This window comes from Belonocnema kinseyi, chromosome 5 (genome assembly GCF_010883055.1).
Source record: "Belonocnema kinseyi isolate 2016_QV_RU_SX_M_011 chromosome 5, B_treatae_v1, whole genome shotgun sequence".
NCBI classification, from domain to species: Eukaryota; Metazoa; Arthropoda; class Insecta; order Hymenoptera; family Cynipidae; genus Belonocnema; species Belonocnema kinseyi.
In genome coordinates this window covers 72,783,485-72,797,114 of record NC_046661.1, presented here as the reverse complement: position 1 = coordinate 72,797,114, position 13,630 = coordinate 72,783,485, and the positions used below count along the sequence as shown (strand labels likewise).

General features: G+C 31.8%; 1 protein-coding gene across 1 annotated transcript in view; it reads left to right on the top strand.

The window, feature by feature from the left end:
• Positions 1 to 643: 643 nt before the first annotated feature.
• The window catches only part of LOC117173710, a 267,964-nt gene continuing 254,977 nt past the window's right edge, over positions 644 to 13,630 (top strand). Inside the window, exon 1 of the mRNA XM_033362351.1 lies at positions 644 to 799. Within this exon, the coding sequence (XP_033218242.1) occupies positions 685 to 799 (115 nt within the window). The 5' untranslated portion in view covers positions 644 to 684. The remainder of the gene's footprint in view (positions 800 to 13,630) is intronic.

Here is a 13,630-nt window from a genome sequence, read left to right as displayed (position 1 = left end):
GCAAAAATTCGTGAAAACTATACATAGTGCGTTAAATTTTTTAATATGCCATTGTTATTTACACATTGCTAGTTAAATTCATTTTTATTTGTACACAAACTGAATAAGTCTATTATTGTGCTCTATATAATGTCAAATATTTAGAGATAAAAAAATTCAGATTTATCATAAAAGTATACCAACTACGTGTATAATCAAAGAAGGAGAGTATCTCCATTTAAATTATGAATTGAAATTATGGTCAAAGTTTCAAGAGAATTTCTGTAAAGTTCTTTTTCTTCCAATTTTCACTGTCTAAAGGAGCGTATTATCTCAAGGAAAAATATTTCAGTGAAATATTTGGTGAACCATTTGAATAAAAGAACTTTTGCTACAATTTCAGCAGTAATTTAAATATTATTCTAGATTTATAGGGGACGCTAAAACTTTAAAAATATTGTAAAATGCACGATGATTTTAAATAAATAAAACCTAAGAAATGAACGAAAAGTATGAACACATTCGTAAAAGTATGGCTTCAAAAAATCAAATCACGAGGATGGAAAATGTGTTTTTTATTTGAACTTCTGGACTTTAAACTCTAAGAAAAAAGTGAAAGTGTCGAATGTTTGCTCTAACATTTGTCTTTATAACATAATTTGTGTGAAAAATATTTTTCTAAAAACGAATTACGCGACCATCAGTATGCAGTCTATGATCGTATTAATTTGCATCATCTCATTAGCTCTCGCAAGAGCTCAACCGAAGAAACCCACGACACTTGAGAAGAAGTCTGTCAAAGATGAACTGGAAACTCCAAGTAAGTATTTTATATCTTCTACAGTCTATACATTTTATTTATTGTAGTGAAATAGATGTTCATATCAAGATTCAAGAAAAGTTTCGCGAATACATTTTTCCTTTTGAACGTATCCTTTTCTTTTCCTGTGATGGATATTCAGCGATTAAAAAATGTTTTTCACACTATTTTTGAAGTTGTGAAATTTGAGCTAAGGTGAAGAGAGGAGAGAAAAATAAAACACGAAATTTGAAAATCAATTATTTTCGATGTTGGATAATAGTATAGTATGTACAACTGTGTCGCGAGCATTCTTAAACGTGAAGAGTACCATGATTTGCACAATGCACTCGAATATTATATATCTCAACCATTCCCATCCGTGACTCTGAGTATCAATGTGGCTTACAGGTAAATAATAAATATGTATCCAATATGTTTTCTTTTACATGAAATCTAGCATCTGATTACAGATGATTTTTACATTTTTAGTAATGAGGGTTTGACGGAATTGTTTATATTTTCGATCTCGAGTTTTCAAGCATCTTGACGTTTCGGCATTTACAAAGTAAGAAAATCATAACTTTTTGGCGGCATCTGACAGTCTGTAGTTTTGTGTGGTTACTTGACTGGTGTACCCATGCGATTTTTCAAAAAGATTTCATTAATCGAGTCAGTCTTTAATACAAATATGTAGGTCCCCAAAAAAGCATATCCCGATAATATTTTTAAATTTAATGAAAATTAAACAAATTACATGATTTTAAATAATTCCTAAAATTTTGAAAGGATTTCAATTATTTTGCTGACCAACTAACAAGTTGTAGTTTACTTTTTTATTAGTTATGAAATATATTTAGAAATCAAGTACGTGAACTTTTCCGATTAAACACATCGTAAAAGTTCTGGATAGTTAATGAACAAATACATTAGTGGCTGCACTCAAATTAAGTAACTCGTTTTTTGTGTATACGTCGTGGTATCACTTTTGGCTTCAAGACAATTTTATACTCCTCTTATTTAAAAAAAACACAAATGCATTATGTAATTTAATACAGCCCCTTATCTACATTGGAATCTTTTTAAAGCACAGTAAAATGATTTTCAATATCTTTTATGAACGTACTGCATATTTTTATTAATAGAATCGTTCAAGTTTTTTAATCTCTGTTTCTTAACTGATCCTTATGTCTTGGCACTCTGAAATTTAAAAAATCATAACATTTTGTTGGTTTCTATCTGTATGCTTGTCTTTATGTTTGTCTCCAAATTTTAAATATTGTATCTCTAAAACTCTCAATTTATATTTGAGCACAAAACCTCTCCCTTTTAATTTACTTGCTTTCAACTGCAATATTTGCTTCTCAGATGTAAAGTTTTCTCAGCGACTGTGAGGCATCACTAATAGTCGTGCTGAACCACTATTGTACCTGAGCATCGAGATTGCACTTCTAGTCCTGTCAATGAAAGATTTGAGATAAAAATAGGAAAAAGTATCATTTTATTTGTACAAATGTTGGTGATAGCTTTACAAAAATGATACACAAGATCCTTATCGCTATGCTTCGTGCTACGGCTGCCTTTTTGGATAATGTCAAATAATATGCGTTTTTTGAAAAAAGGCAAGGGTTGGTGCTAGTTCAAATATGATAACTTTATAAAATGTTTCAAATATTGTAGCGCATAATAATTTTTCAACTATTATGTTCGTCTTACTAATGTTTTTGCTTTAGAGTTTGATTAGCTGTACATTTTGCCATTTCTAATTAACAAGAAGTAAAATGAGACAATACTTGTAAAAGAACCTAAAAAATAAGTCAGATGATTCAAACTATAACTCATGGAAATTCTTTATAAGAAAATCTATTGATTTATTTGCATACAAAATTATCAGTTAATAATTAGCATATCATTTTGAAGAAGGTAGTAGGTTTCTTGACTGGGATGAGTTAATAGACGACCAGTTGAACAAAAACAATATGATCTCCTTTATTTGGCATATAATTTGAGGCACTTAAAGAAACTATTTTGAGGTAAAGCATCTTTTAATTCTTTCTTCATATTTCTACAATACATTTCTAAAGTTTTAGTGCAAATTATAATATTTAAGACATCAAAGGTGATTATAAGTTATAACAGCAATATTGCTAGTGAGGACGAGAACGTCTACCTATTTCTGTGATACTAAACCCTTCAAAATGCTTTTTAAACACGTCCTTAACAATAAGATCTGTCTTTGAAGGACCTTGGATAACTGTCCTAAAAATTTGGAAATATACCCTACAAATACGGAGGAACTATTGCAAGAAGTCTCACCTCCAAAACGTTTCCTTAGGGATGTATAATCCATATAGACCTATCCAAAAGGATGTAACATTGACATATTTTGGAAGTCTTTAAGAAAGTCATCAACCTTTGCATAAAATATTGCAAATTACAGCGCACTAAAGTTCTAAACAATGGAAAAATTATTACGACTTTTTATAGATATACGTACTAGCTGGAATTTCATAACGTGGGAAAGCTATTTGACCTACACTATTAGTTTTTACCCTAATTTGTCTATGAATTATTCTTTCACATAAATTACATTATTAAAAATTTTGAGAACTATTTCGTGCAAGCTAAGCATGTCAAAATGATTCATCAAAATTTTTTGAAGATGTGCTAAATATGTCTGTAAATTCTATAAATAATTTTAATTTATCAACGACAAAAATTTTATAATTAAAAAAAATTCTTCTATTTTTTAATCAATGTTGAATTTTTTGTTAATTTCTTGGAAAATTTGTTTTTTGCTTATTTGAAAGTTTTATTGAAAATTTGGTTCGAGAATGTGTTTGAAATTATTTTGAACATTTTTTAAATTCTTCACTAATATCATTTTCACAATTTAAACTTGTATCCTTGCCGTTCATTTGTATAAACTGAGTTAAAAGAAATTCTTCGCAAGCACAATATCTATGATAAACAATCTCTAAAGAAGATTTAAAAATTATTTTTGAAAAATTACTGAAAAAGTGACAACCTGAAATGAAAGCATGAACCTTACAAACTTTATAAAAATGTTTCGTGTGGTTCTATTTTTTGGAAGGCTTTGGAGTTGTTATTTCATCTTCCACTTGCCGTTTTTTTATGTTCTCAGGTGACTTACGAAGAATAAAGTTTCATATTCTGGAAAAGCCATTTATTTTAAGATTTGATACAAACTACTATTTTATTATAACCTATTATGATATCACCTTTGACCTCAAACTGTTTACAATTATACAGGCTTCAGAATTATTAAGAAATCGTGGAACAGAAATATAAGCATCATTCTTAGAATCAGGATTTGTAATCCCTGTCATGTAAGTATTGCAATTTAAACAACATGATATATTTAAAAGAGCAGCAAAAGCCAATACTGGAACAAAATCTTTACAAGTATTGGCATATTTTAAATATTCACATGTGAATATGTATGGGAGGGACATGTTAAAAAGCTTAATACTGACTACTTTTTTACAATAGAGTATGCCTTACTGTATTTGATGTACTTTGTCCGTATGGACTAAGAGGGTGGACTACCACAATCCAAATTAAAGGGACCAAAGCCGTGTGCTTGTTACAAGTCCACGCAATTAACACGACCTTCTCAAACCTTACCATTTCGTCAAACACGTTTGACCTATTATAATGCCTAACACTTGTTACACAGTAGCTGACCAGAAGCGACCATTGCAGAAAAAAAGGAAGCCAGAAACATAGAATCACAATTTTTCAAGACACTAAATGAATTAACAGGAATTAAGCATTCTAAAATCCCAACATAACAACCTTTCAGCGTAAAGCCTCGTCCATCGTTTCGATTGATAATTTAAATCAGCAATAATGTGGCACAAAACAAAAAAGTGGCTGGGGGTTATCCCCATAATCCTGCTAGTAATTTAATCTTAGAAGGCAGATGACTTTCAAACAGTATTAGCAGAATTATCCTCAGGATCGTCTACATCTATTGAGAAACAAAATCTCGGACAGTACTCCGGGACCAGAGAATTAACTAGAGCTTGATCACGCAATTTAGCAAAATAACGCTAAACGATCGGGCAGAGGAGTTCGTTTTTCGGTCGCCTTCAATGTGGTTTTTAGCGACTTCATCACTACCAGGCTGGTAATCTGAGAACCACATTTCATTATTTGCGGTTTGTATTTTATTTTGGCCTATCTCTAAACAGTATATGTTGCGTTTCATTTAATATCATTGTCCATTTTAGATCCGAAGTTTTCTCTTTCAATTTAGTTAATTTAAACTACAATACACGCTAATCAGCGATCACCTTAATCTTATTTCCCTTTAGTAGCTTAATCAGTAAAATGGGAACAATGTCTCCAAAAGGAAATGAGCGTCGTCGAATTTTCACCACAAATGGAAGGAAAGTGAGCTTTTATTTCCTCAAACATATACACTGCATAACACTGATGCATAATAGAAATTCGTTCCCACTTATGGATATGACTGGTCGGAATGTCACCTTATACTATGCACCCGTATCCTCCCTAATCCGACACATAACATCATTTCCAAGTATTTTATGGTTAACACATTCATAAAAGGTTGTGCTTTACATTCAAACTTCTCGGTCAATGAATAATATTGGAAGATTGCTCTAGATTTACTCAAAAATGTACAGTAGAACTCATTCTATATGCCTTTCAATAAAGCTTCTATATAAATTAATATTCAATAATCACACTTAAATGTATATCGATTAGTTACTATGTTAATAGTCATTGTACCCATTCCAAGATATCCATAGATGTTCCAACTGATATTTTACAGGACGGTGATTCCAATATTCCTGGGATCTAAAAGATCTATGTAAAATGTCCTCAGAAAACATATTTGTATTTTTTTAGACTTTCCTTTTATTAATGCTCGCATATATTTCGGTCGGGATGTGGTCGGATAATCCCGCCATAAAGCGGTTAAGAAAGGTAGCTTCTGACTAGAAATTGGCAATTTGTTTTGTCTTTTAAGGCTCATTGTAAAGATTACGGTGAACTTAAAAATTCAAATCAAGTGAACCAATTCTGGCGAGAAAATTGAAGTAGAATTCCAATCCCTGATGATAGAAGGAAAAACTGTATACATAACAGTATATTCTAATATTAAAATAATCATTATTCGCGCACTAACTGGAGTTTTCAAACTAATTACTGAAATAAGATTGCTGAACATAGTCTGAAAATAGAGAAGTTTAAAAAAATTGTATCATTTCTGTTGTTGCGCATAGCAGAATCGATAACAGTTTAGTTTAAAAACTTAAATTATTCGAAAAAATTAAATGTTTTTTTAAAAGAATTTAAAAAAGCTCATTTCCGTTTCACTGATCTAATAAATCTTTGAATTATAATTTTCAAACAATAATTCTTCTAGCATCCATAATTATGTATTTGATAATATCACGGCTCTTAGAAAATGTGTAATTTCTACAAAAACATTAACCTAACCAGTTCCTGGCCGGCTCCCGACCATGGGATATAACCAGGGTTGGCGCGGCGAGTAACTGGCAGGCCCGAGACTACGTGATCGAGAAAAATTTATCCCGGCCGGCTCCCGCTCGGTTTCTGTCCATGAATCCCAGTCAGGGGTAGCCCGGCCGGGATCTGACCATAAAACCTTGTTATATTATGGCCAACCGAAGAAATTTCTATAAGGGTATGAGTTTATATATTTACATTTTGTCAAATCTTTTATTACAATTTTGACGCACGTCCATGAATGTGGACTGAAATCCTATCCGGTCTATCCTATCCGGTCTGAAAATCCTAACAATATTGATTTCTATGGAAAGGTCTTGAACATCAGAGTTTAAATTTTCTTTGAAACCCTCCCATCGTTCTATCCATAGGCGATCGTTGTATTGTTTTGTTTGTTTTGTTTCTTTCGTACGAGGGTTGGTGAAAATTGTTCTAATAACACATAGAGAATGGGGTGCCGTTTTCTTCAATCTAGAAGTGCTTCATGATTTTTTTATTGTTTGCCGATTCCTCTGATTTTTTACAACTCACACGCCTGTTATGTTCCAACCAAGATTCACACATCGTCTTCAACAACGCGACATCATCGGGTATCGGACTCATTGTTCTTTGAAATCTTGGTTGGACGTGATCATTTCTCGTTGTTACTTCCGCGATCTCCGCTTCGCGGCTGCCAGTCGAAAAGTTGAGCATCTTATTCTACTCAGAAGATTGTTTGTCCAGGGTCCTCTGTCCTTTGCAGCGCAGACATAGCAGTGTGGCTTGCCCCCCTAGCCTCTTTCCCCAACGACCTCTTGGCACTCACCTTATGGGCTCCTACCTCACTTCCGAAGTTAATATTCCACTCCTTCTTCACGTCCCGTTCTCTACCTAATATCTCCTCATAGAAGCTCTTCTGAAGAACAGAGCATACCTTCAAATCCTTCCTAGCCCTACCATTGGCCAATTCCAATTCCTCAATGCGAAGACTTTCTAAGTTCATTTTTTTATTCGGCTTCATTTTGTTCCCACGAGTAGCTAGGTTAGTATCGGTCCGCCCCCGCGGAGTTCTACAAGCGGGAGTAAGGTCGCAGTAATCCAGAAGGCAACCTGGTATCCTAAAGACACTGTTAAGAACACACCACCCTGGTGCCATTCAGGCTTCAGCACGGTTATCTTGGCTTGGGACTTATTCCTTCGGGAGTACCCCAGGACCATTGTCCGCGATTGCTTATTAAGTTGTATAGCCGTATTCAGCAGAAACGTTCGGTAAAGGGCCCCTTATCCGCAACCCGAGAGCGCGCCCGTTGGCCTAGTCAAAAAGCGCTGGGGCGATGGTTTTATTGTGGATTTGACACATTTATACATATCTAATTGATTTGTAGCTTCGCATGCACATGCAGTTTTAAGTGGACATACCCCTCCCTTTTTATAAAATCTGGATTTTTTTATTTTAGTGTATTGTAATAAAAACTTGGTTTGAAATATTTTTCTGATCAATTTAGTGAAATAATTGTAGTTATAAGCAGTCATGAATGTATATTTATAAATTAATATTAGTGTACAGATTTATATCAAAATAAATTTAAAAAACACACATTTAAATTTTTGATATATTTTTTCATTCTCATCCCAATGAGGAGTTATTGGTTTTATGTAAAATTTCATTTTGTCGTTTTTCATCAAATCTACACATTTTGAGATCCCATAGGCCGAAAAAACGATATTCACAAAGGTGTTTGTCTGCCTGTAGTCTGCATTCTGTAGGCATGATAACTTTCGACAAATTGATCAGATTGGATTCTGCTTTGGCACAATTTTTTAGGCCTAAAAGGAAAGAAAAAGTTCGTAAACCAGCTATTTTGGATAAAAATGCAAAAAGTGAGCGTATTTTCAAAATTTTTGAAACCCCATTTTTTCAAAATTAAAAAATTGAGCAAAAATTGAGCATGTCTCAGTTTTGAGACGGAGCCACACTTCAATTTATGTCTTGGAGAGAAGTTTCTATGTCTTGAAGACATGAATTTATCTCTTGAGTCAAATTTTTATGACTTCAATACGAGTGGTTTATAACTTCGAGTGTATATCTGTCCTAAAGAGAGACGAAAAAGGTTCGTATTAAGACAGGTACACTTGAGACAAGTAAACGTCGTCTTTGCCGAGAAAGGCTTGACTTGAGACAAGTAAACGCCGTTTTACCTGTAGTGGCCATAAAAGTTAGACGAAGTCTTATGTCTCGATTCAGTTTTGAGACGCAGCCAAACATCGATGTCTTGCAGACGAACTCAAGGCAAAACCAAGTCGAATTTAAGTCGAATTCAAGTCGAAGCATTTTTGCTCGGGTACTACTCAGATACTCAAACAATTTATCCTGATGACTTTTTTTCTGTAAAAACAAAATTATAAGATTTAGAGCATTTAAAAATAAACTACAATGAACATTTTAAGCCAAGCTACGCACGATATGAAAAAAGTCAAGATAAGAAAAATGTAAGAAAAACGTCAAAAAATTGAAAATTCAAAATTTGATCGTACCAAAAATAATGAAAAGTCCAAAATTCCGTTTTTTTTGTCGAACTATGCAAGATACGAAAAAAATGCATTAGCTAAAATTGCGCGCCCTGAAAAGATTTGCAAATTTGTTATGAATAATTTTTCGAAAGGTCGCGTAGTTTTTGTGTTTCGTCCTAAAAAACAACATTAAAAATAAAAAATACAAAGTTTTTGGACTAACAAAAAAAGCTACGAAAAAAAATTAGACAAAGCTTTTTTATCCAAAAAACAGCTGCAAATTATAATAATTATTTTGTACAGGATGCGCAGTTTTTGTTTTATGCGTAAAAACAATAAAAATTAAAAAATTAATTTTTTGACAAATGACACAAGCTATGAAAAAAATAAATAGACAAAAGTTATGTTTCCAAAAAATACCGAAAACTCATTGAAATTTATCATCAATAATTTTTGATAGGGCACATAGTTTTTGCTTTTATCGTCAAAAATAACATTTAAACTAAAAATATTACATTTTTGTCAAAACACGGCACAAGGTACGAACTAAAATTAACAGACAAAAGTTGTTCACCTGAAAAGAATTATAATTTTATTATTAATCATTTTTGATAGGACGAGTAGATTTTCTTTAAGTCGTATAAAATTAGATTAAAAATTAAATTTTAAAAAAAAGGACAGAAAACACGAAAGCGGACATAGGATGCTATATATGATCCTATACAGGTTCGTGTGTAGGACCCCATATAGCTTCCTGCATTAAACCCTAAGTAGATACGCAGTAGTTTTTATTTCATCTTAAAAAACAAGATTAAAATATATATATATAAAGACAAGGAAATAAGAATTAGTATGATTTAATTTTCACGCATAATATTATGAATTGTAGTGATATAAATTTATTCAAATGACACATATTTGAGCGCAGCTTGGTATATAATTTAAAGCAAAATAAGAAACAAGTATTAAAATAATCATGATAAATACAGTGTGTACTTTATTTTGCAATATTTGAATAAGCAATCCTAGGCATAGTTACATAAAAAATTTGATGTAAAAAGTGTAGTGTATAATGTAATAAAGTTGACATTTAGGACAAAATCGAGTACGAAGCGCGAGATATGTGATGCGAATGTGTTCGTTAAAGCCGAAAGAGCTTCAACAAAAGAAAGTTGATACTCACAAAATTAAAGTTGTCCATCCGTTGAACTTTGATTTTAAAAGGTCTGTGCAGGAATGCGGGAGAAATGCAAAGACCGAGCGCGGAGTGCGATAGCCATAAGTCGAGCGCCTTAGTTACGCTCAAACTCTAGAGCTAAGCTCTTTTAACAAAAGAGAAGTCATAATTACAAAATTGTAAATACATAGTCGAGTACGAAGGGCGTGAAAAATGTAAAATCGAGCGCGAATCGCGAGGACCAACAGTCCCCGCGCCTTTGGTGCGCTCAAACTCGCGAACCGTTCTCGCAGTACGCGACTAGCTTGTGTCCGTAAGTCGGACAGATTTTTTTGAACTGCGACATGGCTTTAAATTATGCATTATGCAGTAAGATCAATTTAGAGAATTTTTAACTTAAGATCATTTTTATGTAGTGTTTTTAATTTTGTCACACTCAAACAGAACAATTTTTTATGAATTTCTGTATTTAAACTGTTTAGTCGAACCCAAAATTGTTATTCCATTTTCAATACAGATATTTTACATGCTTATCGTAGTGACAATGTATTTCTTTCATGTTAAAGTTGAATATCGTAGGCTTCTTCAAAACTCTACTTTTTAAAACACCTTGAATCCGAAAAAATACGTTTTACGATATCATCTGTTCGTCTGCCGTTGTCGTGGTCGCTTTCGTCATTGTCGTCTTTACACCGGATAACTTTTTAAAGACTAACGGGATTGGGTTGAACTTTGGCATAAGTTCTATGGAAACAAAAAGAAAGATTAAGCTCGTAACACAGTATTTTTTTTTCCAACGATTCTGAAAAATAGATGAGAACGACAGTTGTTTATCCAAAAAAGAGCTACAAATTTCTTCGTAAAAACTTCCTTATAGAATGCGTAGTTCTTGTTTTAATTTAAAAAAATAATATTAAAAATTAAAAAATTAAATTTTCGGATAACGATACATGCTGCGAAGAAAATGATTATGCATAACTGTTCAGACAAAAGAAGGTAGTTATTTATCGCTTTAAATTAATTAACATTAAAAAAATTAAATTTTTCAAGAAACGACACAAAGTACAAAAAAAATCTGTAAGAATTGTTAAAGCATAAAAGATTAAAAAATGTGTTCAAATTTGTGTTTCGAAAATATATTAAAAGTGAAGGAATTAACTTTTTGGAAAAACGGCGCAAGCTAAACTCACATTTCATTGACACATGCCCCAAACGCAGTCAGAGTTGCGAGCGACGAGTGTACACGAACAAAAATCTTTGTATTACCCGATGAGACTGTGTTCGCGCGGCAATCAGATTTATAAAAATGGAAATGGGAAAAGGTCGGAACATCAATCGATTTGCAAAAGAATACTGCATCTATCTACGCAAACGAAAATTTAAAAAAACAAATAGATTTAATTAAATAACAAGTTTTTTACGACTAAAATTTGTGATTCACTACAGGGTTAAACCGAAAGTCACTGAAAAGCTGTATTTGGCCTATAAGCGCCAGGTGTGACGTATGGAAACACAACTCAGAAAGACCGCGTGTCGACTCGAGGTCTTCAGCTTGTTAGAGGCTCGAGGCTCCGTCTTCAAAATACAATAAGGTCGAGATATTTTACAGATAAGAAAGCCGCTTATCAACTCGCGCCTCCCCCTCCCTATTTTTAACTATGAGCAACCACATGTCGATTTTGTATAGCAAAAAAAGAAAAATGTAAATTTTTTTACAGAATGAGACTTGGGGATATCTTGTTGATAATAGACGAGAATGTATTTCTTATTTCTTACAAATGGACTTATTTTTAAAAAATCCTATTTTGATGCTAAAAAGTCACAATAAAATCTTTTTTGTTTGAAAATTTAACTACTTTTTGAAAATTTGTCTCTTTATTTACAAATTCATCTATTTAACTAAAAATTGCCTCTTTTTGAGAAAAATGCAACGGTTTTGTTTAAAACTCAAGAATTTATTTTAAAACTCTTTTTTGTTGTTATTAAAATTCAACTGTTTTGTTGAAAATTTATAATTTTGGGTATAAAATTAAACTATTCTCATAGAAAATTTATTTCTTATTTGAAACTTATATTTTTATGTTTAAAAGTCAAACTAAAGTCTTTAAACTGTTTTGTTGAGAAATCACCATTTTAGTATAAAAATTTAAAGATAATCTTCGTAGAAAATTCACTTCTTATTTTAAACTCATATTTTGATGTTGAAACGTTAAAATAAAATTTTTTTCGGATGAAAATTCAATTTAAAAAAAATTTTTATTCTTGATTTAAAAATTCATCCCATGTACGTAGAAATTTCATTATTTTTGTATAAAAGTCCCACAGTTTGCTTGCAAATTAATTTTCTCTCGGTTTGAGGATTCAAATTTTTTTGAACATTTAGGTTGAACCACTTTTTTAAGCAATCATTTTTTGTACAACATTTATATTTTGGTTAAAAATGAATTTCCTTGATTGAAAGTTTAACTATTTTGTTTAAAATTAATTTTCTATGAAAATGCATATTTACTGCTTGGAAATTCAATTTTTCACGAGAAAATTAGATACGAATATTGAAATTTAAGAAATTTTAAATAGAATAAATTCGAAATTAAAAATTCTATTTAACGTCCAATAGTTAAATTGACGAAAACTCCTGAAAAAACGAGAATCCAACGACCAAATTTACAATGAAAATAAGAATAAAAAAATAAAAATAACATCAACGTTTCGGTACTCATCCAGTAACCTCATAAAAACTAGAAAAAGTGCATGTTATTTTATTGTAATTTGATAATAATAAAAACAAAAAAGAAGAAAGAAAGAAGAAAGGGGATGTGGTTGGTTGCTTTCTCATTTTTCTTTCCTCTTTTTTATTTTTGTCAAAAATTTTGTTTCAAAAATTTTTTCAGATTGCAACAAGAGAATTTTTTGTTAGTTCTTTTTGGTCCAAATTTGGTCGTTGGATTATTGTTTTCTTCAGGAGTTTGCATCAATACGAATAATATGTTAAAAAATAAGATTTTGTATAAATTTTGTGAGAAAATTTCTCCAAAATGCAGTTACCGTTTCGGAAATTTCTGTTGCAGTTTAGGAAAATATAGAAACGGTTTTTGCATTAAGCTTTTGTGACGCGTATCTGAAAATTCCTACAGAAATTTGTAACAGTGTACTTAATTTAAATATGTATTTATTGCTTCAAAGAATCGATATCGTTGAACTGAAGACATTTTTCTTAGGGTGTGAGAAGTGAGAAAACAGCCAAAGAAATAATTCTTTGAATTAAACAAATATCACTTAAAAAATTATTTCTTCTAGTATAAAAAAATGTTTCGTGCAGAGTACACGACTTAATTGATTTTGGCATAAAAGTACATTCTCACTGAGAAAAGCATATAAAAACCGTAATCTACGAGAAATAGCCTTCCCACGTTGTAAAGCACATTTGAGTGAATACATACATACATATACGATCAGTAGAAGTACTATTAAAAACCATTGCTGTCTTTAAAACGTGACTACTCGTTAAAAAACGAAGCAAAACACTTGTTTTCAAGCCTTGAAAAATCTGATTAAATTGCACATAAAGTGAGCCCCAATACTCTCCCGAAGTATCATTCCCCATGTTAAGACTAATGAAAAAAGTATCATGCAGGCGTGGGGGGGGGGCAGAATTTCCTGAA